The 25,265-nt window shown below is 54.8% G+C and overlaps 1 protein-coding gene across 2 annotated transcripts; it reads right to left on the minus strand.

The window, feature by feature from the left end:
- Nucleotides 1-19: 19 nt before the first annotated feature.
- On the minus strand, nucleotides 20-25,265 carry AXIN1 (axin 1). 2 transcript variants are annotated; one of them, XM_056135176.1, is made up of 10 exons: nucleotides 24,936-25,265; nucleotides 20,263-21,222; nucleotides 12,192-12,332; nucleotides 8,379-8,475; nucleotides 6,758-6,895; nucleotides 4,774-5,276; nucleotides 4,273-4,443; nucleotides 2,587-2,832; nucleotides 956-1,120; nucleotides 20-657 (listed from the first exon to the last, which is right to left on the minus strand). In XM_056135176.1, the coding sequence occupies exons 2-10, from the start codon at nucleotides 21,138-21,140 to the stop codon at nucleotides 531-533; spliced, it is 2,466 nt and encodes an 821-aa protein (XP_055991151.1). In that variant the 5' UTR covers nucleotides 21,141-21,222; nucleotides 24,936-25,265; the 3' UTR covers nucleotides 20-530. The 2 variants fall into 2 exon arrangements, with proteins under 2 accessions (XP_055991151.1, XP_055991152.1); XM_056135177.1 differs by having other exon boundaries at nucleotides 25,138-25,232.

The following is a 25,265-nucleotide window of genomic DNA, read 5'->3' on the forward strand; positions in this document are numbered from 1 at the left end:
AACACTCACTACAGTTAGGGAAGGTCAAAAAAAGCTTTATTATTATCCAAGTACCTTTGAAAAGATAATTGTACAAGTCAGCGCATGAAAAACGGGCCTGGGGCAGCCCTTGCTGGCCCTGGCCTGAGAAATGTACATATTTACATGGGCCCGCTAAGCTGTGGGCCCGGGGCTGGAGAGGCTGGCCCAGCAGGTGCCGTGGCCGGATCCGCGCAGCTGCACCAACACTGTCAAAGGCACTCGGTGACGTGGACAAGCAGAGGCCCTGGGCCTGTCCTGGCGAGACCACAAGGAGACCAGGAGGCTCAGAGCCTGGCTTGAGTGCTAGGGTTGGCCTCATGGGCTTCCCAAGTATTGCTCCGGAGGCAAGGGCAGGCTCCCTCCTTGCCAACAGGGGGCAGGAGCATGCGAGGTCACTGGAGGGACCCTGTCCACCTGGACACATGAGCGCCCAAAGGCAGCCCAAGGCCTCCCGCCAGGAAAGGTATCGGCCATATACGTGGCAGCACATGGCACTGTGAAGGCTGTGATCAGTCCAGCTTGTCCACTTTGCCAATGATCTTCTCCTCAAAGACGGGCAGGATGGCCTCGTCCTCCCGGACCTCCTCAAACACCACTCCACAGTCGAACTCGTCGCTCACTTTCTTGAAGTAGTATCTGCCAGGCGAGGAGGGGAGATGTTAGTCTGCTGCTGCCCTGAGCTCCTGCCTTGGTCTCTGGGGTGCTTTCAGGTGCAAAATCTGATCCCAAGGGCTGAGCCCACCACCCCCCTGTTGTGACACCCCTCCAGAACCCCTCTCACAGCCAAAGGAACTGCCCTGGCCCTGTGTTCCCCTGGTGGGAGCCAGCAGGAAAGGGCTTAGAGATGGAGGACATGGGGCTTGTTGGGGCCAACGCCTTTTGGTGCTTAGGGGTCAAGGAGGGACGTGGTGGGGACAGTCTGCCAGGTTCTTACCGGTAGCTGCCTTTCTTGGTCAGTAGCTCCTTGAACTGGCCTAGGGTGACGGCACGGCCCCGTACGAGTGTCCTGTAGGGAATGGGCTCCCCGCAGAAGTAGTAGGCCACGACAATGCTGTCACAGGGCTGGCTGCCACCACCGCCCTTCCTCTGGGACTTGGTCCTGTAGGGACACGTAAGGTGAGTGTGGTGCCCCCCACGGGGCGGGGCCAAGAGGCACTGCTCAGGGCTCACATGTACAGCCAGGGTGCACGCAGCGTCTGTTGTTCACACTGTCCAGCCCGACTGGCACTTGGGCGTGTAAAACAGTGGACCCTGGGAGGTTGCAGGGTGGGTGTGCCCATTCGTTTAATGACAGGTCAGGCTCCTTGCAGCAGACATTTGGCAAGCGCAGACTGGATCTACCCGGAAACAAGCCTGTCCCATGGTGGAGCAGACAGGGGAGCCGGTCCAGCACTGAGCCGAGCGACTGCTGGCCCAGGCCACCAGCAGCCTCTGTGGCCTCACTGCTGGGTACCTGGGATGGCCTGGCACAGCCCTTGTCTCCCGGCAGTGCAGGGGCTAACCACCTGCTTCCCTCCTTCCAGGTCAGGGACTCTGTGGGTTCCCCACCTCTCCCAGGGCCACCCAGTGGCTTGATGGGGAGGTTTCAAGATCCAGTGGCCTGGCAGGAACTGGGGGATGCAGGTCCCCATCTCCACCTGTGTCCTGTGGATGTGCCGCCCACCTGTCTGAGCAGGGCGGGTCACAGCTGAACCCTGAGGCAGCACAGGAAAGGGATGGGGTGGGAAGGGAGTAGAGGGGCAGGGGAGGGAAGGAGCTGCAGAGGCAGAGCTGCCCCGTGCTGACCTGCAGGTTCTGACACCACGTGTTAGGTGATGTCCCTGACAGAGGGAAGGCCTATGTCCAGCTGTCCCTATGGAATAGCCATTCTGCGTGCCCCGGCATCCCATATGGTCCCCAACCACCACCAAGAATGGTCTCGGAGCTCGGAATGGTCTCGGATGTGGCGGGCACTCTATCTCTGTCACCTGCACAGCTCCCCACAGGACAAGAGCCCTCGGGGAGAGGAGCTGGCCACGCCTTTCCCAGGGTACAGCAGACACCCTGAGTCCAGCCACACTAGTGGCTTCTGTCAGGCCAGGATCCCCGAGTGCAGCGCTCCATCAGGAGCCCTGGGTCTGTCCCCTCGCTCTAGCAGAGGCCTCTGGAGAGGACCTCAGCCCTGCACCAGCAAGTCTGGACTCTGGACCATGCCACCCCTTGGCCCCATGGAGCCCAGCTGCCCCCAAGTCCCTCACCCTGGACAAGATCCCCACATCTGGGAGGGCTGAGTGAGGACTCAGCACCCCATTTCAGGTTAGGAGGGGATGCACTGGTGGAACCCATGTCCGTGCATACAACCCATTCCTGTATACTTGCCTCACGGGAGGCCCTCAGGAGGCCCATGCCCATGGTGGACATTGGTATTTGCATGGTGATTCTGCGGGGTAGGTGGCGGGGGGGGCAGCTGGGACCCACACCACAGGCACAAGACAATTCACCTTCCCCACTCAGTACTCAGTCACTGGGCACAGCACCCCTGACAGCAGTGACACCTGGAGCAGCCTGTGTCCCCACACCCCGAACCTCTGCTTTGAAGGCAGTTTGCTGGTTCTCTTCTCTTCTTCCTCCAGACGTCGGCGGGCCTCCTCAAGCTGGGTCAGAGGGTTGGGGGCTGGGTTGGGCGGCATCGTGGGGTCTTGAATGAAGAGATGTGAGGGTTGGACCGAGTTCCGGAGCTGAGCACTGACCCAGGGATGCACAGCCCCAGGACGCTCGATGGACAAGGGCCTGGAGCTCTCATGGACCTGCTGTTTTTTGGCCCCAGAAGACCTTTGGGAATAAGGAAACAAGGGCAGGCATGTGAGACCCTGGCAAGAGGTAGCTGGCAGTGTGTGCCCTGGGCAGAACTGTCCCTGTGTTCCATAGAGCCATTCCTCCTGGCCCACAAGACACTGACTTCCCTTTCCAGTTTTCTAATACAATAGTTGCTTGGAAGGTGAATGGGATTTGGGGATAGTACTGATTGGGGGATCCGGGGATCAAATCTTGGGTCTCTGGGCTGGAGTGATAGTACAGCAGGGAGGGCACTTGCATTACAAATGGCTGACCCAGGTTTGATATCAGGCATCCCATATAATCCCCAAGCACCACCAGGAATAGTCTCTTAACAGCCAGGTGTAAGCACAGTCAGGTGAGGCTCAAAAACCAAACACCAAAACCGAACCAAACCTAACCTTGGTCTCCTTCCTATATTCAAGTCTATACTCAGCCCCTGGAGTTCTCTCTGGCCCTGCTGACACAGCTAAGGCCAGGCCTCTCCTGGAGATACTGGCTAGGCATATATATGGGCTTCACACTCAGAGCCCTATAGGTGCTGAAAACAGAAACAAAGTCCCAAAACAGAAAGTCTGAAAACCTTGCATTGGACACTGCCACTCTCAATAGCTAAGTGAATTGTTTCTTGTTCCCCGTTAACACACAAAAACGAAAGGTCCAGGGGGCAGCTTAGTACTTTCCCAACGCCAGGTCCCGAGTATGGGTTTCTCCTTGTTCCCTGCAGGAACCCAGGGATGACACCGGGGTTCCTGCAGCAAAGCCCAAGTCAGTATCCCAGTCAAGACCGTGAGTTTGATTGCCAGGGCTGCCAGCAGGCACCCAGGCACTAAGCAAAAGCTCTGACTGCTGGCCCAGGGGCTTCAGGACTAGAACACACAAGCCCCAAATAAAGAGATGAGTCCTCGGCCTCTGGCAGCACCACGGAAGAGGAGCGCCCCATGGGAAGCCTGTGTGTGAGCTCACAGGGCAGCTAGGGGAGAGGTGAGAAACCAAGTGGAAAGTGAGAGGCAGCCCCAGGCCTGAGTCTGACGCCTAGGCCTGGCCAGGCATGGCAGCTGATTCCCACAGCCAGAAAAAACAGCCCCAGAAAAGGGAATCGGGAGGCATAGGGCCCCACAAGGGGTTCTCAGTGCCTTCACGACAGGAATGGTAAAGTGATCTGGGTGGATGTGTCCAGCCGTTACCTGATCCCGGCCCCGTGTTCCAGGGAAAGACGAGCTGGGTGGTGCCCCAGGGCCTAAACTCAGTGGGGGGGTCTGCCTGGAGTGCCCACCAGGGACTGCCTAACTCTATACCCAGTAGCTGAGGTCAGCCCACATGGAGGTGCTGCTGCCCAGAAACTAACTTGTGACAGAGGTGCCAGAGAGGCAAGCCTGACCACACCTCGGCATCAGACTTGGGACCATGCCATGGGCTCCTGGGCCTGAGGCTCACCCGTGGCCAGTCTTCCTGTGTCTGCTGATCTCCTTCTCTCCGTCAATGATCCACTGCAGGATCTTCTGGTTCCTCTCCACCTCCTCAGCAGGGCCGGGGCCCTCCGCGCCGCCACTCCGCCCCGACTCAGCCTTTCTGCCGCTCCGCTTGGAGGTCAGGCCAGCCTTTCCGCTGTCAGGGTGAGAGCTGGTCACAGCAGGCTCGCCTGTCCCCTGCCCCCCGCACCCCACAGGGCTGGGCCACGGGACTTGCTCCTTGTTCTCCCAGACCCCCAAACAGTGGCCATGGTGTGACCACCATCTCCACAGCTGAAGTTTAGCATGAAAACTTTTCTGGGGCCAGAAATAGGGTTTGGGGGTGACACCCAGCAGTGCATGCAGAGCCTGAGCCCTCTCCAGCCCTGCTTTAGTGCGCTGCACAGGGACTGGGGGCACTACCTTCAGCGTACAGCTTTGATCCTAGGCCAGGAATGGCAGAAACAGAGAAGAAAGGGGTGCTCACCCGTGGGCCAGACTGTCACCGGCCCCAGGCGCTGTGCCCAGGCTCTCGGCGTGGCTGCGGGTCTTGGCTGAGTGAGCACCGTGCAGATCTGGGCCCCATGGGAAGTTGCTCTGTGCCCGGCGGGCGGTCTCGCCCTCAGCTTGTTCCTTGGGTCTGGTGGCGCTGTGGTGACTGTGGTGGTGGCTGTGCTTGGCCCCAGACTTGGGCAGGTGCTTGCTGTGCCCAGGGGCGGCCACCCCCAGTACCCCTGGTATCTTAGGCACGTGCAGGCTGTCGGGGGAGTGGCGGCCAGGCCCTGGCGACTGGCAGCCGGGCGTCCTGAGCACACGCTGCACGTGCTCGTCCAGGATACTCTCAGGGTCCTCCTCGTGCGCATCCCGCAGACCCCCACAGCCCGCCTCTATGTAGCGGGGAGGGAAGTGGTGCCAGGCAGGGGCTGAGGGCAGCTTGTGGGAAGGGCCTGCCAGCCCCGACGGCCCATCACCGTCCTCACCTTCTTCCTCCTGTGGGGAGAAGGCAACAGATCATACATCACAGACAGAGGCAGCTGGGGCCTGTGGCTCTCTGGCATGGTTCTCAGGCTGAGGGGGCCTCCCCACCCCTCACTGCCCTAATGCTCCTGTATTTCCTCTTTCTGGTTTCTGGGGCCCTGGCCGTGTTCAGAGCATCACATGGGGAACAGGATTCAATCTGACTTGGATGAATGCAGAGAAGCACCTGACCCACTGTGTTCTCCGGCACGAAATGTTATTAGTTGTTCAGTCAACATTTTTTATTTTTCAAATTTTACAATGAAATCAAGCTCATTAAGAACCTGAAGTGTTTTCTGTTCAACTGTGACTCCAGCAGAAGCTGTGCAGCACCCTGAAGTGAGGAGAGATGGTGGGAATGGTTCTGCCAAGGAAGGCGCCCGACCAGGCCTCCTGCTGCAGCCCAGCTGAGGCGAGGACTGCTGCCCGCCTGACCTGGTCACTGAGAAAGTGCATCTCCCACAGTCCGCATCCAGGACCGCAGAGGCGCAGAGGCACCGTCACAGCACACTCCCAGGACAGACACTGTGCTAAGATAATCACTGAAGCTGCTCTGAAAATATCCCGAACCTCAAACCACCAGGAAATGGGCATATACTGCCAGTAAGCCAGGACCCAGATCTGCACAGGAAATCATGGGAGCTGATTTCAGCAAATCTTCCCAAGATTCCTACAACACTAGCCATGTTACAGCGAGAGCATGTTCCTCTCAGCTGCTCACTGAAGGTCTAGGCTTTGCACTTGGGAGTCCTGGGCATTGCGCAGTCCCAGCACCACTAGCAGTAACACCCTACCCCACAATAGTCACAGTGACATCCCTGGAGCAACCATCACACGGAGACGATGCTCGTGGAAAGTGGGGCACCAGCTGTCACAAAGGCAAACCAGAATGCAGCTCCAGCTGAAACACACGGTCCTACAGCAACTGTGCAAGAGCTGGCCTTTTCATAGAAGGTTGCCAGAGCACTGTAGCCACACTGCTAAAAGACCCTGGGGGAGGTGCTGGTGAGGACACAGACCCCACCAGTGGTCTGGCAAGGGCATGATGGGAGCTGCCACAGGAAAGGGTAAGTGAAACCTCCCGAGGCTCAACTGAATCCTGCTTGACTGTACAGCTCCCACAGCAGCTCCCACGCTGCACATGCAGGAAACAGCTCCATGTGCTCAAGGGCACGAGTGCTAGTGGGAACACTCTGCAAAGGATGGGGCTCTCGCGCGTGGATTCCTAAGGAGCCCGGCTGTGCTTTACCCGCAGCCTGCTGCCCAGAGGGCTGTCTCTGAGCAGACACGTGGTGTCTGCTGCAGACCAGAGTCCTCTCAAGGTGACAAGAAGCTGGAATAGGAAACTCTGACCCTAACATCTGGTTGCATCCAGAGCAGAGGCCTTGCTGAGGCAGGAGCCGGCGCACCCCCAACCCATCAGGCTGGAATAGAAGTACCCCAAATATCCTCACCATCCGGACTCGTTTCAGCCGCTCTTCCAGTTTTTCCTCAGCCTCCCGTGTGCGCTGCACAGCCTCCAGGCGGTGGATGAGTTCCGCAGCGAACTTGTGCGGCTCCACGCGGATCTCCTTTGGCATTCGGTGGGTGCGCTGCAGGGGAACAGGCCATGAACCACACACTCGGGTGAGAGGAATCCCAGTTTGTTTTAATGAGAAGGCTGGGTTCCCTTTCCATCAGGGAATCAGCCTCCTGCTGCTCTCGTTTCTACCATTCCCGGTCAAAATTTTGCTTCACACACAATGACCCAGGAGTGAGGAATCCTCAAAATCGTGCACACCAGCACACATCAGGAACATGCGCACCTGCACACATGCAAGCACCCTCAAGCACATGCACACCAGACCACATGCAGGCACCCTCAGGTACATGCACACCAGCACACATACCAGCACACATGCAGGCACAATGAGGTACCCTCACAGGCACACGCACACCAGCACATAGAGTTTGTGAGTCAGCAGAGACCACTTGAGGATGCTGGGGGAGAACTGTCCACAACCTTTTATGCCTATAAACCTGCACCAGGAAAATTCCACCCACCCCAGAAAAAACCCCAACCCACTGGCTAAGAGATAAAAGAGTATATTCTGGTATCTAACCACTGGATAATTATAAAAAACGTCATGACCTATTATCCTCTAACCTGATCAGATCTCATTCCAATTTCCCACCTTTCTCAAGAAAAGTTCTTTATAACAAAATATGCATGCGTTTTGGGCCACACAATATTTAGGAACTAATCCTGGTGCATGCAAAACCAGATTCAGCTGCAAGCAAGGAGTGTGCTGTAACCCTTGTATTATGCTCCAGTCCAGTAAAATACATTTCTGGGTTTTTCTTTGGGGGGGGGGGAGTTTGGCTTTTTTGGGTCACAGCCATCAATGTTCAGGGGTCTCTCCTAGCTCTTCACTCAGGGATTACTCCTGGCCATGATCAGGAATTACTCCTGGCCATACTCCTGGACCAGATGAGATAGAGGGATCAAACCTGGGTTGGCCGAATGCAAGGCATATGTCCAATCTACTGTACTATTGCTCAGACCCCCCAAAATACATTTTAAAAATTGAAGTCACCAAGGTCTAAGTGACAGAGGGTGGGTGCTGGGGGAACTGCCCACAAGGAAAGGAAGGTGAACGGGGGAGTGTAGGAGGGGCAGGGATGTGAGGGGCAGTATGTAATGGGGCCACCATCAGCGGTGGCAAGCGAGTGAGCAGGTGACAGAAATGCTAACAAGGTAACTGAGCTCTCACCGCAGCCCAGCCCACATTGTCTGTGCCTCTTGCACTCTGGACCCAGACTCTCAGGGTCACTGGGTTTCCTGTACAGGTACTCCACTGCACAGGATCTGCATAAGCACTAATGTGGTTGGGATGAGCAGGGCTCCTGTAGGCCCCCACCCAGGCTAGCTTCCGCTTTTCCTGGTAGCTTTCTTTGAAGGGGGTGCGCCTTCCTGAACCTTCCATGGATTCTAGAGCAGTGACTTCTGACCCGGCCTCTATGTCCTCCTCCTGCTGCAGCCTCAGGGTGATCGAGTTCAGCGGTGCAGGGCACTGGAGGGGTAGCAGTACTCACAGGGATGTGAGGTAGAGGCACCCGCCCGTTGGCCTGCACACTCTCTTGCATCTCCCGGCGGTGCTGTTTGCGGGTCCGGTATGGCGGGATCCCATCCCTGCAAGGAGCAAGCAGCCACATGAGTAAGCACCAGCACAGTCCCTGGGACTCAGGACCCACCACGTGAACACACGCCACAGTCCCTGGGATTCAGGACCCACCATGCGAGTACACACTGCTGTCTGTTGGGTTCAGGACAAGCCTGCCGGGGCCAGAGCAGCTTTCACAGCTTTCAAGCCTGACAGGAATTACTAGACACTCAAACACAGTGATCAAGGTGCCACAAGATACAGGAGTCAACTGCTGGGCCCATCTCCTGCTCCCTGAGGGATGCCCAGGCCACTGTCAGCTTTGGAGGGGTGAGTGGACCTGGGTCTCATTTCCTTCGCAGATACAAGCAGCAGCAGGGCGGGCAGAGGTGGTTCGAGGTGTCAGGGGCTGAGGGAATTTCTGGACTCCAGGGTCTGCGGGGTTATAGACAGGCTAACACAGCCACCAGCTCTCGCCAACCACCACAACCTCAGGCCCTGGATCTGGTTGGGCAAAGCCAGGCAGAGTGCGGCACTCCCTCCTGCTGTGCCTGCATGTCCCAGGGGAACGGGCCATGCCAGACAGATTTCAGTGCACTGAAACATTCCTACGTGCTCTGAAGCTTTCACCCTGGAGTCACCAACTCGTTTCTCATGTACCCTGACAGGCAGATATCTGACCGCTGGCGAGGGCCCAGGAACACAAGGCCTGAGGCTGAGACACAGAGAGCAGCTGCCCCGGAGATGTAGACCACGGGGTCGGACCAACAGCACATCAGGAAAGGTGCTGGCCTTCACACAGCCAATCTGAATTCCACCCCTAGGACCACATATGGTCTCCTAGCCCTCACCAGGAGTGAGTCCTGAACAGTGTCAGGAGTGAGCAGATGTCAGTTTTAGTTTTTTTAAGACAATACTGCTTCAGTTATCTGCTACAATCTTACAATACAAATTCTTGGCTATTCCTAATTGTTGGATATTAACCCTAAGTGTTTTATTTTATTATTTTTTTTTCTTTTTGGGTCACACCTGGCGATGCTCAGGGGTTACACCTGGCTCTGCACTCAGGGATTACTCCTGGCGGTGCTCAGGGGACCATATGGGATGCTGGGATTCGAACCCGGGTCGGCCACATGCAAGGCAAATGCCCTACCCGCTGTGCTATCGTCCAGCCCCAACCCTAAGTGTTTTAGGCTTCATCAGTGAATTGCCTTTTTCTCCTCCCAGAGAAGTTTACTGTGCTCTTGTGACAAGATCGGGCGCGTTCAGGGTGATATGGCCGTAGACTACAGTGCTCTTGTGAGAATCCCTAATCCTGAGTTTATCTTTAACCTTTCCTATGTATTTTACATCTCACTGTCAGTTCCCCAAGTCAATCAGTTACTTATAAGCCAAAACTTTCTGGTAATTCAGAATTTTGTATTTGTAGTGAATTGCATGTTTTTCTACTTCCTCTAATAGCCTTTTCATATTTTACTATAGAGAAATGTTCTTTGCTTAAACACAGAAAGACCTTAGTGCTATGCTCCTAGTATTTGGGAGTTGACTGACTCGAAAATATATCTACTCCTAGGCATCGGTCATGATTACTTGACTCAGGCTTCGGTTGCTGTAGTTCCTAACACCCAAAAGGAAGGTCCTACTGCAGGGCTGGGATGGACCCAGGGCGAGCAGCAAAGCTACCCTGGCATCAAAATAGGACAGTCTAGAAAACATAAATGCATGGTTTTGATGCAAGCTATTTAAGAGACAGGAATCTCATGGGGAAGGCCAAATGAACTGACCTGAGGACTCAGTCTGCGACTTACAGTAAAAGCCTTGCTTGCTCTCAGAGTCCAGACAACTAAGTTTTGGGATCTTTATCTCTTCCTGTGTTTATCTGAACAACTGCAAGTATTGGTAAGAAGTAGAATCAATAGCTTGACTTAATTGACTAGAGAGAAAGAGAAAAGCTATACAGATATCCCTAGGAGACAGAGCATCTCCTTGAGTTTCTCACCCCGAGAATTGCCTCTGCTGGACTGTTTTACCTCTGTAAATCACACAGACATGCAGTCCTAGAGAACTGTGACAGAGTCCCCTCTTGTCTCTACTAGGGAGGCCAGGGGAGGATGGAAGGCGGCTCTTGACCACCGAATGCACACGGCACACAGTACCCATATATTTTGTGAACACACACTACTTATTTTGAGGGGGTTGTGGAGGGGTTGCTCAGGGACCATGTGTGATTCTGGGATCAAATGAGTGTGGGTCACTTGTAAGACAAGTGCTTTAACACCTGTTTTATCTCTCTGACCCCACCTCTACATTTGAGTCTTACTGTAAATCAAGATAAATAGAATATTAGATTTTTTTTTTTTTGCTTTTTGGGTCACACCCATCGATGCACAGGGGTTACTCCTGGTTCATGCACTCAGGTATTACTCCTGGCGATGCTCAGGGGACCATATGGGATGCTGGGAATCGAACCTGGGTTGGCCACGTGCAAGGCAAACACTCTACCCGCTGTGCTATCACTCCAGCCCCAATATCAGATATTTTTAAAAAAATATTTAAAATACTCCCAAACACATTATTTTGCGGGGTAAGAATTGAGACTTAGGGGGCTGAAGTAATAGCACAGCAGGTAGGGCATTTGCCTTGCATGCAGCCAACCCAGGTTTGATTCCCACATCCCACATGGTTCCCTGAGCACAGCCAGGAGTAATTCCTGAGTGCAGAGCCAGGAGACCCCTGAGCATTGCTGGGTGTGACCCCAAAAAAGAAAAAAAAAAGGAATTGAGACTTAAAAAAATGAGAGGGGAGACCAGAGAGATAGTATAGTAGGTAGGGTCTTTGCCTTATCCACGGCCGACCCAGGTTCAATCCCCGGCATCCCATTTGTTCCCAAGCGCAGAGCCAGGAGTAATCCCTGAGCATCACTGGGTCTGACCCAAAAGAAGCAAAGAAAAAAAACAAACCAGCAAGGGGGAAAAAAAATTGGGTTTGGGGTGGGGCACAGAGCGATAGTACAGCAGCAGGTAAGGCGCTTGCCTTGCTCACAGACAACCTGGGGTTAGATCCTTGGCACCCCACACAGTCTCCAAGTACAGAGCTAGGAGTAAGCCCTGAGCAATGCTGTATGTAGCCCAAAATCTAAATAAAATGGGTGGGGGAGTGGAGGGGCAGGCACAAAGAGGTAATGGAGCATGCAGAGTGATTGCTTGCACATGACTGACCCAAGTTCATCCCTGGGTCACACAGGATCCCCTCAACACCGTCAGGAGTGATCGCTGAAAAAAGAGCCAGGAATAACCCCTGAGCACAGCTAGGTGTAGCCCCAAAACAAGCATTTTGGAGCTGGCTCTGTGCTTGGGGATTGCTCCTGGTGGTACTTGGTACTCAGGGGGTCATGCAGTCTGGGAACAACCGTGCCTCTTACATGCAAAGCCCATGTGCGGCCCCCAGAGCTCTTTGCAGACCAGGAATCAAGAGGCTCCCAAGCATTCCCAGACAGATCAGCCCTACTGCAATGTCCGCTTCTATGCTTGGTGTGCAGTGCCCACAGGCCTCTGGCCAGCCTCACGTAGCTCACAGGGCACTGCAGAGACCCCAGTCACTTCCTCCACTTCCAACAAGCTGCCACAAACACCACGGCTTCAGAACAACCCCCCTGCTCCCGATCAGGCGCATTAAGTGGGGAAGAGGCCACAAGGTACGTTCTAGGGAGATGAAGGCGGGCCAGGCCCAAGGGAGGGCTACTTACAGGCTGCTGTCGGTGAGGGACAGGCTGTCGGCATCACTGGACAGGCTCTGCTGCTCACTGTCATTGGCACTTGTGGCCGGGGCGAGGGCGTAGCCAGAGTTGACGTAGTAGGGGTTGACAGGTTCCCGCCAGGACCCGTACCTGGGGACAGATGAGAAGAGACATCAGCATGTGGCCAAGGGAGTGCAAGTCGCACCTCCAGCCTCTGTGCTTCCAGTTGGTCCCACAACTGTGCCCTAAGAGCAGAAGGGCCACACTGCCCGGAGCGTCTTCCAGAACTCTCTCCTACAATTTGGAGACGTGCAAGCGAGTACACATCCTCAGAGGATCTGTGCTGGAATCCAGAGATAGCTTTGCTCTCTCTTCTGAGACAGGCACTGTCGTGAAGCCACCCTGCCTCTCCACCTGCTCTATGGGTGTGATCATACCTGGTGGGCAGTACCTAATGCCCACTCCCAGCTCCACGTGCAGGGGACTATGTGGTGCCAAGGACTGGGCCTCAGGCTCCCACATTAACACTAACTCTGGACACCTGGCCTGTCCCCCGCCCTTCGCTTAGAGTGTTTGCACTGGGCTGAAAGTCATTTAATTTACTGTTATTTATTAACACTCACTATCATTACTTTAATATTTGCTTTCTTTGGAACCCCATTCCCTAAAAGAAACCGAGTCCACATGTGACCCAACTCTCACTCCCAGAGACTCCCAGCCCTGAGTAGCAGGCATCTGCCACCACCCACCCAGCTGGAACACTAAGGCCACACAAATCATTCTCCTGAAACATACATGGGAACACCAGTCCTAGGACCAAGGTTAAACTCCAGTGATGCCCTTCAGGGCACTTCTATCTTCCAGGGCCTAGGCGGGACTACCCAGAACGCTTTTATGCTGTCTATCTCCTTAAGACCTAAGGTGGCTCCTCACTCTTACTGACACGGCAGAGCACCTAACTGCACGATCTGAATGGGAACCTGGCCCAGGTGATGCTATCCAGAGGAAGAACGTGGGGGGAAACCTTAGGCCCAACAAGCATCTCCACACACATGGACTGTTTTCCTTCATAGCCATACATGATCTGGTGGGTGAGCCTTAAGGTAAGACTTCCCCCCAAACCATCCCCTGTCCTCTGCACCTGTCTGTGGCCTCTGAGGTAGCCTGAGGACCTCCGGTCACCAGGAGTCCATCCCATCCCTCCTGCACTCTGCCTCGTGTGCTAACACTGCCTGCCTGGCCAAGAGAACCATGGCTGTGTTCTCACTGTCGTACACTCATGAGCTGTTCTTCACTAGGTATCCGGAGGGTGAGGTGCTGGCCAACACCAATCTCTCCAGAACACACACAAGAGGACAGACACCAGGAATTCTGGCCACACTGATCCAATTTCAAAAATGAGATATTTAAGTGAAACTGCAGCCCTCCTGAAAGTCTGCTCAATTTGGGGATGGAATCCCAACCCAGCAGGGGGCGGTCCCTGGCGGGCCTTGCCTGTTGGGCTGCCTTTCACAGCTACTCGGTCCATCGCCAAAGGTTTCCATCAGATTTTTAAGCAGAGGCCCCAGGCAGCTCCTACAGAGCTACACCTGCAACCCTGTTTATTTCACACGCTTTCATTGGAACAAAAGTGTCATCCTTGAGCAGGAGTCAAAGTAGAGCCGCAGGTAAGACGTTTGCTTTGCATGTGGCCAACACAGATTTCACTTCCAGCACCCCCCATAAAGTCCCCCAAGCCCACCAGGAAGGATCCCTGAGCACTGCTGCATGTGGCCCTTATATAACAAAATGTGCCATCCTTGCTGGTCATTAGGTCCTGGCCCCCATGAACGCTATCAGGCCTCCATAAGTCAAAGATGCAGAAAGCCAAAACGGAAGTAAAGGCAGAAATTTGGGCCTCACTAACCATTTCATCATAGCAGCTGCTGGGATGGACACAAGAGACAAGGGAGCTGGGGGGTGTGGAACATCAACTGCTAAGATTATTTCAGAGGGAGCCAGAGAGCTCACACGGTGGCTGAGGTTGCTCTGCATGCAGCCAACCCCAGCTTGATCCCTGGCCCCCAAAGATCCCCCAAGCACTACCATGACTGATTTCTGAGACAGGGCTAAGAGTAAGCCCTGAGCACAGCTGGGTGTGGCACTAAAACCAAAAGAAAGAACAACAAAAAGATAATTCCAGAGTAAGAGTGTAATGCAGGAGAGAAGACTGGAGAAGTCAGATAAAGACCTCTGCTTGGACTCTTTTTACATACATGATCTAATAGGCCAATTGACCAAACCATGATTTGCACAACGGCATGTGATCTGGCTGGTTGTCCCACAATCAACCCATACATCCTGATTTACAAATATGATCTGGTTGGTTGGGGGCGAAGAAATAGCACTACAGGTAGAATGCTTGTCTTGTATTCAGTTGACCCAGGGTCATTCCCTGGCACACCATATGGTCCCCTGAGCACTCCTGGGTAAAGCCAAAGGTGGGGAGAAAAAAAAAAAGATTGGTAGGAGCCACAAATCCTTATTTGAGTAAGGGTGTAAACCATCCATTTGGTCATAAACTATCTGAATGGTCTTTCCAATAGATAACCTTCATTACACAGAGCATAACCAATCAGCAAAAACAATTAAGGGTCAGAATATGTAATATAAATAAACATATCATTTTAGAGAAAAGGGAAACAGGTATAAAGAAAGGGAAAAAATATTTGGGGGGTCACACCTCATGATGCTCAGGGGTTACTCCTGGCTCTGCACCCTGGTGGGCTTGGGGGACGATATGGTATGCTGGGGATCTAACCCAGACCGGCTGCTGTCAGGCAGACACCCTCCTTGCTGTACTCTCCCTCTGGCCCAGAAAGGGAGAATCTTTTGGAGGCCACTGCAGAAGATCCTGTCAAGAGTTAGCCTATAGAGAGCCTAGTGAATGAGCTATAACACTGAGGCCCCCTGGTGGTCAGCATGTTACTTAATCACGGTCATGGTCACGGTCCTCCCATTGTTCATCGGTTTGCTCGAGCGGGCCCAGTAACGTCTCCATTGGAGACTTCGTTGTTACTGTGTCTGGCATATCGAATACGTCACGGGGAGCTTGCCAGGCTCTGCCGTGCGGGCGAGATACTCTCGGTAGCTTGCCGGGCTCTCCGAGAGGGGCGGAGGAATCGAACTCGGGTCGGCCATGCTGGCTGCGTGCAAGGCAAACGCCCTACTGCTGTGCTATCGCTCCAGCCCGTGTTACTTAATACGCCACCCAAAAGAGCCTGAAGTCAGTCAGACCCACTGAAGAAACTGGTTAGGATTGTTTCAGAGGAAGAAAATGTTAAGAGACCACAGGCTGGAGCAACAGTGATATGCCAGGTGGTCACTCTAAATCTAGCCTGTGGAACAAGTAGCCAATCAACAGATAATGAGATGGCTGAGGGTGGGATATGTCAACGGACAAAAGAAGCTCCCCCAGTCCCATCTCTCCCTGATGAGCTCTCTCTGGACTCACCCACCCAGCACTCTACAGGATCCGGTAGAGCTGGCCACCCAGACAGATGGCCGAGGACAGCCAGGCCTCATAGCGGCAATTCGAATACAGGCAGGGCTCAGATACCCAAGAAAGCTCAGATTCAGGCAGGGCTTGAGGCAGAGACAGACACTGAGCACAGAAGTCTCACCCACACGCACGTGGCCATGGCCAGAGACTAGGAAAGCCGGGACAGAATGACAGAACTGCTGGGATACAGTTGGAAGGCCCAGTGACAGGAATCTTGCCCACGCACACATGGTTGGAGTCCAAGGAACACAGACATAGGATCAAGAGCGATGCGGGGACAGGACCAAGAGCCCATCGTCACCGGAGGCAAGTAGTGTGTGGGACAGGACAGGGAGGTCATTCACAGCAGAGCAATGTCAGGGATAAGACAAGTTCATGGGGAAAGGACAGGCCTGGATATCTGGGGAAGGACCCAACTATCTACTCTAACTTAATCTTCCAAGTTCGTATGCAAATCTTTCATACAATTCTCAAGGGCAGGAAAACTCATTTCTGTGCTAACTATAGTACAGTGGGTAAGGCACTTGCCTTGCACACACCTGACCCAGGTTCAATCCCCAGCATCACATATGGTCTCCCAAACCTACCAGGAGTGAGCCCTAGCAGAGCTGAAGAGAGGGAGGGAAGAAGGGAGATAAAGAAGGAAAGGAGGGAGGGAGAGAGGAAGGGAGGGAGAGAGGCAGGGAGGGAGGGAGGAAGGGAGGGAGAGAGGAAGGGAGGGACGGAGGGAGGTAAGGAAGGAAGGAAGGGAGGGAGGGAGGGAGGGAGGGAGGGAAGGAGATGGAGACCAAAGGAAGGAGGGAGCTTCTATACTCCTGAAGTCAGATCCATGGTGGAGTCAGACCCCCAATACCCTGTACTAAGTCCCTCACTTCCTGACCCACAACTTAATGTCCAAATCCTACGGACACCTTGACAGCTTGTGTCTAACCCACTACCATTCACTTGGTGCCATGAAGCTGAACTTACTAAGTCCCACTCACACAAGTCTCTCCTATCTCCAGATCCCTGCAAGGCCAGATGTGTGTGTGCTGGGGGGGGGGGGGGGGGGGGGGGGGGGAGTAGTAGTGGGGAAGTCGCATTTTTTATTTTGCTTTGTTTTGGGGCTCTGTTTTGGGGTCACACTCGGCAATGCTCAGGGCTTATTCCGGGCTCCACACTAAGGAACTCCTGTCAATGCTCAAGGGACCATATGGGGTGCTGGGGATCGAACCCCGGTTGGCCGTGTGTGAGGCAAATGCCCTACCTGCTGTACTATTTACTATTTATTGTTGTGGCACATGGTGGGGCGGCACTTTTTTTTTTTTTTGCTTTTTGGGTCACACCCGGCGATGCACAGGAGTTATTCCTGGCTCATGCACTCAGGAATTACTCCTGGCGGTGCTCGGGGGACCATATGGGATGCTGGGAATCGAACCTGGGTCGGCCATGTTGGCTGCATGCAAGGCAAACGCCCTACCTGCTGTGCTATCGCTCCAGCCCCGGCACTTTTTAATATAACAGTAGAATGTGTTTAGAAGAACAGGATACAACACAGACGTATGATGCTTAGCCGTCAAGGCAGGAGATAAGGTAGGCAGGTGGCTTGAGCCAGTATAGGAGAGGCAGCCACATGAGAAAATACGTATCCAGAAGTGATCCACACACAGAAAACCTTGCTAGAATCCAGAAGCTGGCTGTCCACATACACCTCACCTGCTGCAGAAGCCCTGGGCTGGTCATCCCCCAGTGTCCGATCTCCACAGGCCTTGGAAGGAAAACTCTGAAGCACAGGATGATGCACTACTCTTGCCCTGCACTCAGGGCTGGTGGGACTTGGGGGACTGCAGGGGGTGCTGGAACCTGGGTCAGCCACATGCAAAGCAAGTACCCTCCCCGCTATATTATGGCTTCAGCCCTCCCCCCACTCATTTTTCCTTTGGGGTCTTCTCTTTAAGGGCTGAAGAGTAAGTATGGACCCAACCAACAGAGGAACTTGCTGGGGCTCATTTCTGTCTGGGACAAACAACCTGACATGGGGCCGGACTGACTCCTGGCCTTCACCAGGCTCCAGTGCAGGACAGAACACAGGGGCACATCCAGGCCCTGGTGCTGGCTGCACAAAGCACCACCCTCGTTCCTCCAATCACACTGCAGCGCCCAGGGACTGTGTCCATGGCCACATGCGCCCTGTCCTCTCCCCCAACCACGCACTCCTGCCCCTCTGGATGCAGTGAGCTGCAACACCCTTCAAGGTTGTAGAGACTATCTATCAAGAGTAATTGGTCATGGTCTCTGCCCCAGAAAGTCTCTGGGAAATTGCTATCCATTTGCTCTCAGTGCAATCCCAAGGGCTGGGCACCCAGAAAGTTAGCTTACAGGAACCAACTACCAGTTTAGAGGCAGGGAAGGTGTCCTGAAGGGCTCAGCGCCAACACAAGGACACTCTGAGCACCAACAGGAGTGATCCAAAATCCAAACACAAACCACTCCTCTCCACACCACACACACAGCCCACCAGCTTATTTTTGCTAACTATAAAGGGATAGTATGGCAGAATGTCCTGACCCCGCGCCAGGCTGTCTTCACTGGGGCAGATCGGAGGGGGCGAGTTGAGTGTCCCTCCCCGCCCCAAGAAGAACCTCGACAGGCGAAAACTTCCAGAACCCAACTGCCGCCAAGTGCAAGGTCCCTCTCCACACGCTCACCCAAGAGGGAACCTGCAGAAAAACCCTGGTATGCAAGAACCTGTGACTGAAATCTCTAAGCCTGCTGGGATGGAGACTGGGCCTTCGTCCCCCGCCCCAGCTCCCCAGTTTTTCAGTAGCTTGGCAGTCACACCCACAAACTGCCCCTGGAGCCATGTATCTCATCAAAGGCCAAGACCCAGAGACTATAAATCAAAGCTCCCAGAAGAGAGTGACACAGAATGTCCAGAGCAGAATGTCTCTTATACTCTAGCCAACTTACACACCAAAAGTAGCACGCATTTGTTTGATTTTAATATACTTGCTTGTATTCTCTTATATACGGGCTTAAATGGCTCCAGAATGAAATACAACAACCTTCACACACTTCCCTCTTATAGTGGCTGGAAGGTGCATGGTGGTGGGACTGGTATTTGAATATTATCTGTAATGAACTACTGTGAATGCTATCACTCCAGCCCTTGCAGGCTATCGAATATAGCCTGCCCACAGGGCAGAGTCTGGCAAACTCCCCGTGGCGTACCAAATATGCCAAATACCAGTAACAATGATGGGTCTCATTCTCCTAAATAGCCTTGAATATAATCTCAGGGCTAGGATGAAAGAGACGTTACTGGGGCCTGCTCGAGGCAATCAACGAATAACAGGATGATGAAATGAAATGAAATGAACTGTGAATGACTTTTATGAAAAAAGTAAAATAAAATAAAATAAAATAAAGGGATAGTGCCTTAAAATGACTTGCGCAGGAAAGAACTCGGGGCCAGTATTATGACAAAAGCAGTAATGTTTCAAGGGAGTGACTTGAGGGATCCCAAGGTTGCCCAGGACTGTGACATCAGAAATGTGCCCAGAGGAGCCGAGCAGAGTGCAGAAGGGAGGGAACTGCCTCAAGCATGGCCAGATCAGGGTTGATCCCCAGCACTGCATATATTCCCCAAGCCCCACCAGGAGTAATTCCTGAACACAGAGCCACGAGTAACCCCTGAGCAAGGCTGGGCATGGCAAAGAGAGAGAGAGAGAGAGAGAGAGAGAGAGAGAGAGAGAGAGAGAGAGAGAGAGATGTGGCCAGAGGTTGGCACAAACACAGAGCAAGTGGAGATGTGGGCCGTCCTGGGGACCACTCTACACCCCCCACTGCACACACACCATCCTGGGGACCACTCAATATCCCACACTGCACAAAGGCAGTCCTGGGAACCACTCTAACCCCCCACTGCAAACAGGCCATCCTGGGGACGACTCTACACCCCACAATCCACACAGTCTGTCCTCTGGACCCCAGGCATGATCCTTGAGTGCAGAACCGGGAGTAAGGCCTGAGCACTGCAGGGTGTGACCCAAAAGACAAAAACAGAAAAGAAAAAAGCAAACAAAAAAACACAATACAGAGTGGCCCCTGATGTCAACAGTCGACGTTCAGTGGTGATGCAGGTTCATTACCTACAATAAACGTCCCTTCTGGTATGATGTGGCTAGCAGGTGGTGTTTGAAATACCCCTGTACCTTCCTCTAGATTTTCTGGTAACTTAAAAAAAAGCTCTAAAACAGTCTTGGGTCTCGACAGTAGAGCAGGGAGGATACTTGCCTTACACAGAGCCAACCTAGGCCCGATCCCTGGCACCCCAAAAGGTCTCTCCAGCACCACCAGGAGTGAATCCTGAGCACAAAGCCAGGAGTAAGCCCAGGGCACAGCACTGTGGCAGCTCCCCCCAAAAAGCAGCAGCACCCCTCTAGCAGAGAAACCCCTCATGAGGCTGGAGGACAGGGCCAGTGCCCAGTGACCCCTCCTCCTGACAAGACTCTGGCTCTCAGAGGAGAACTCGGGGAAGAACAAACGCAACTCACGCACCTCAACTCTCTGCCTTCGCTGTACCGTCGGCTGGAGGCAGCGCGCGGAGCAGCCGTCTCCAGCAGCAGCTTCTGTGTGAACCTGCCAGGGGGAGCAGGGTCTCTGCCGTCGTCTTCATCGAGGTCCTGGTCACACTTCCACTCCTCATCTTCGTTCAGCGTGGGCAGGTAGCCAGGTATGCCCTTCCCTGTCCCAGAGCCGGAGCTCTGGTCGCTACAGAGCTTCGGGCTCTCAGAGCCTGTCCTCGTGTACTCCAAATAAATGTCGGATTTAAGGAACGAGGGGTAGGTGTTCTCCTCCATAGTGCACTGGATCTCCGTCTGGGCCTGGTCGAACATGGCAGGGTCGATCTGCTGCTTCATGACACAGTCTTTAATGAAGCTCTTGGTGGCTGGCTTGGTTTGCCTGGACACGATGCCATTGTTATCAAGGATGTACTTCCGGTAAATAGCTTTAGCAAGTTTCAGTCTCTTTTCCTCATTGGAGACACAAGGCTCCAGTTTCCTGAAGCCGCTGCACGCAAACCAGAAGTCCAGTAGATCGGCACAGCCTTCCTGCTTCAGGAAAGTCCTAAACAGGTTGATCCCATCTTGATCATCCAGCAACGAGTGCAGTGACTCGGCCCACTTCAGGTATGGGGGGGTGGGCGAAGCGCTACCCTCAGGCTCATAGCCCAGGTCCAGATCCGAGCGTCTGGGCGTGGCTGTGGAAGTCTCCCCTCTGTTTCCAGCCCCTTTCCCGGAGCAGAGGCTGTGACTGACGGGCCTGGAATCTGTGGACACCAACTCACCCTCCTCACCAGGCACCGGAGGCCGAGGGGCATCTTCAGTGAAGCTGGCTCCCAGGTCCAAGGGGAAGCCCTGCTCTTGGATATTCATTTTGGCACTCGGAGCGTCACTGGACCAAGAGCCTGCACACTAGAACATCAGCACTCCGAGCTACAAAGCGCGTCACTCTGCCCTGTGGAAAGCATCAAGAGGACAAGTGTTAGGAAAGGTGGGTCACTATAGAAGAGGGACCACAGAGGGCTTGAGACAAGCCCAGCAGTGCAAAGCAGCTCTCCTCAATTTCCCGCCACACCACCTGGAGTAGACCGCATGTTTCTGGATCCTGCCACTGCAGGAGCATCTCAGGCCCTTAGAAGGAAGGCTGGAACGCGGAGAGCACCCTTTCCTGGTTAGCTCAGAGCTGAAGGCTCCTCGCCACACCCAGGGCAGCACAGCTGCAGCAAGGGACAGTCCTTCCAGTCGTCACCTCCCATGTCCCCAGAACTGTGACACAGAGAACTCGTGTATGCGGCCCATCTTGTCTCCCTGCCTTCTCCCACAACATGTCCCAATATGTACCGCAATAGCCAAAGACACTCCCTTCTCTCCGTGACATGGCACTGCACTGACTACCACCCCATACATACACCAGCATCCTCACACTGCCCAAAGGACTCTCAAGAAATGCTGCCTCCAACTCAACTCAGTGTTGGCCCGAGCAATGGTGCAACAGGCTGTAGAGCACTGCACACAGTATGCTGATTCCACCCCAGCACCACCCAGCGTGGTCTGAAAAACAAAGTGTCCTCAGAGAAAAGGGTACTCAGGTCCACCAACCAGGAAAGAACATGGAGGAAAGTGAAATTCAGCTGCGAACATACCTTCCAGCAGAGGAAGCATGTGGCTTGTACAAAGGCTCCACAGGCTGGCAACCACACCAGTCACCCTTTCCAGGGTCGGGGAACTAAGGGCTTGGGACCTGCAGCTGCCCTGAATATGCGTAAAGACAGTCAGGGCGAACTCTGTCATGGTTCTCGGTTTTCCTTTCCACATCCCGCAGGTGCTCTTGGAGACCCACAAGCCTGGGCCACATCTCCTACATGGTCGGTGGACCGACGTCATATCTGTAGTGCCATTCAGTGGATGGGAAGAGACCTATCAGGTCCTGATGCCAGGAGCACAGAACAAGTCAAGGGAGGTAAGAGATGAAGCCCACAGCTGGCAAAAGGCACTTGTCTATATGGTAATGACCTTAGACGGAGTCCCAGCACCACATACGGTCAGTCTCTAAGAACCTCCAGATGTGAAACAAACAACCACCCACTACCACCAGACCTGACAGCTGGCGCGAACACAAAGGCTGTTCTCCCCTCCATAAATGCCCCAGACTGGCTTACACATAGTCCCTCACCAGATTCTCACACGTTGCCAGTCATTTGCTGCCACTGGCTAGAAGCCAGGAGCAAAGGCAATAAGTTGCCCAAATGACCTTCCCACAGTGAATGGCGGTTGTGAAAGCCACCAGAGAGGCTGCACTCTCAGCCTAACAAGAGCAGCTTCCTCAGGCAGGGCCTAAGGCTCACAGGCACTTGAGCTGCAAAGCTGCCCATCCACATCTGCACATGCATAGCAAGGCCACTCCCTGCCCCCCAGTCACACACTCTTGTCTTGTCGTTGTCTTATCCCAGGGAAGAGCCTGGGCCTGAGCCCCCACCCACATTACCCTGAGCACTGAAGTTCGATGGCCCGCTAAGTGTCTAATAGGGTCATCTGTCACTTTCTCCCCAGGCACATGTGTCTTCTAATTCAATGACTCAAAGTTGCAGGACCACAGTACTGGAAAGACCTTGCAGCACAGGGGTCAACCACCACTGTACTCACAGCATAAAAGGAAAAGTATTTGGCACAGATGTTGAACTACCACACACAGAGAGCACACAGTGGGGCAAGCTCTTGCCTTGTGTACAGTCCACCTGGGTTCCATCCTCAGCACTGCACAGGGTGTCCTGAGCCCTGCCAGGAGTGAGCCCCATGCACAGAGCCAAGAGTAAGTCCTGGGCACAGCCACATGTGATCCAAACACCAAACTAAAAATAGCAGCACAGACTGGAGCAATAGTACAGCAGTTAAGGCACTTGCCTTGCACACGGCCAACCTGGGTTCGATTCCCAGCATCCCCTATGGTCCCGCAAGCCCACCAGGAATGATTCCTGAATGCAGAGCAAGGAGTAAGCCCTGAGCACCATTGGACATATGCCCTCCCCATCCCCAAAAAAGCAAAACTACAAAAAAAAAAAAAAAAAAAACCCGACAGCAAATTCTAATTTTGACCCCTTATAAAAGGGTCAAAAGGCTAATCATTTCTGTGTGAACAAACCCCTAATGATTTTTATTTTTTGCTTTTTGGGTCACATCTGGCGATACACAGGGGTTACTCCTGGCTTTGCACTCAGAAATTATCCCTGGCGGTGCTCAGGGGACCATATGGGATGCTGGGAATCGAACCCAGGTTGGCTGCATGCAAGGCAAACACCCTACCCGCTGTGCTATTGCTCCAGCCCCCCTAATGATTTTTAAAGCCCAGAAAAACACATTTCTATTACCCCCTCTACTTCTGAGAGCAGTTCTCTGGTGCTCCCCAAGCACAGACAGCACCCACATCACTGAGGCAGTGGAACAAGCTCTATTTCTGTAGGCGTGGGGGTCTCGGCAGCACCTGCACAGCACTTCATAGGGATCAGTTAGGGAAACCCAGCAGTCAAGTGCCACCAGCACCAAGTCTGGCGCACAGCCCGTGTTCTGCACAACGGTGGCATTCCGGAGAGGGACCTACACTAGCTCATCCTCACATCTCCACAGGCTCACCCTCTGTCTGTCTGGACTCACCCTCACATTTCCTCCATCCTCTGTCTGGGCTCCCCCTCACACCTTCACAGGCCTCTGTCTGGGCTGCCCTCAAATATCCACAGGCCTGTCTGGGCTTCCCTTCACATCTCCACAGGCTCTGTCCGCCAGGGCTCACCCCCGGCACACCAGTGGACAAATACTCCTACCAGCTTCACTACAGGATCACTTTTGAATTCTTGACTTGCAGGGAGTGGGGAGGCGACAGGCTGGCCAGCCTTCTATCAGTGAAACCCAGCACCGACGGATCCTTTTCCTGGATCCGCACCTCTTGTTTCCATGACCAAAGCAAGAGCAAAAAGTCCACTAGGTCTTGCTCCAACTGAAAACAAAGGGAAAGAAACTTAAAACTCCGCATCTGCGAAAAATCACACAGAACCCTGGTGCTCGTAAGCTGTTCGTGCCCATCCCCTGTAGGAAGCAAACCCGGACCGCCCGCCCGGCGGAACGCACGCACGCACGCACGCATGCACGCACACGCTCTGCCCACTGACGACCCCCGGCCCCCTGACACTCCTTCCAGCGGGCCTGCGGTCACTGCCAGACGCCAGGTCAAGGACAGACGGCGCGGACGGCCCCCAGCCTGCAAAGTAAAGGCCCGGGACCATTCAGCTAAAAGTTCCCGGCACTGCTGTCAGCTCTGCGTCAGGGACGGAGGGAACGCGGCACCGAGACCAGAACCGCGGGCCGGATCCCGCCTCCCCCGGGGAGTACCTCCTGCGGGTCGGACTCGCTCCCGCTCCCCACGCGGGCCCCCAGCGCCCCCGCCCCGCCGCACAAGGTCCCGGGGCCGGACCGCGGCACGCAGGGAGCAAGCCCGGGCACGACGGGCCTCCAGGAGCGAGGCGCGCGGCTTCGCATCCCACCTGCCGCGCGGCGACCCCCCGGGCCGGCCGCACGCCCGCCGCCCGCACGCCCGCCGGCCCGCACCGGCCTCTTCCGGGTCGGCCGCCTCCCGCCGCGGCCTACAATGGGCGCCGGGCGCGGCCCGCACTCACTCACCCGAGCTCGGCGGCAGCGGGGCCCCGGGCCCGGCTCCCCGCGCGGCGCGGCGCGGCGAGGCCCATGCGCTCAGCGGCGGCGCGGCGGGCGGGACGGGGCGGGGGCGCGGCCCGGGGCTGCCCCCATCGCGGCGGCGGCGCGGAGGCCGGAGCGGGCGGGGGCGGGCCGCGGGGGCGCCGCCGGGGCAGCCACCCGCTCTCACCGGCCTGCTCCGCGGAACTCGGCTTCCGCCCGACTCCGGCCGGTCCTGCGGCGGCGGCGGCGGCGGCCGGAATCGCTTCCCCGAGCGGGGAGCCCGCGCCCAGAGCGCCGAAGCCCAGGCCCGAGCGC

The sequence above is a fragment of the Sorex fumeus genome, unplaced genomic scaffold (assembly GCF_029834395.1).
Source record: "Sorex fumeus unplaced genomic scaffold, SorFum_2.1 ptg000110l, whole genome shotgun sequence".
Classification (NCBI taxonomy): domain Eukaryota; kingdom Metazoa; phylum Chordata; class Mammalia; order Eulipotyphla; family Soricidae; genus Sorex; species Sorex fumeus.

Coding starts and splice junctions, on each gene's coding strand:
- AXIN1 (XM_056135176.1), bottom strand. CDS start 21,140: ATGAATATCCAAGAGCAGGGCTTCCCCTTGGACCTGGGAGCCAGCTTC. Junction 1,121..2,586: donor AAACTGCCTTCAAAGCAGAG/GTTCGGGGTGTG, acceptor GTGTCCCTACAG/GACCAAGTCCCAGAGGAAGG. Junction 658..955: donor ACCAAGAAAGGCAGCTACCG/GTAAGAACCTGG, acceptor CTCGCCTGGCAG/ATACTACTTCAAGAAAGTGA.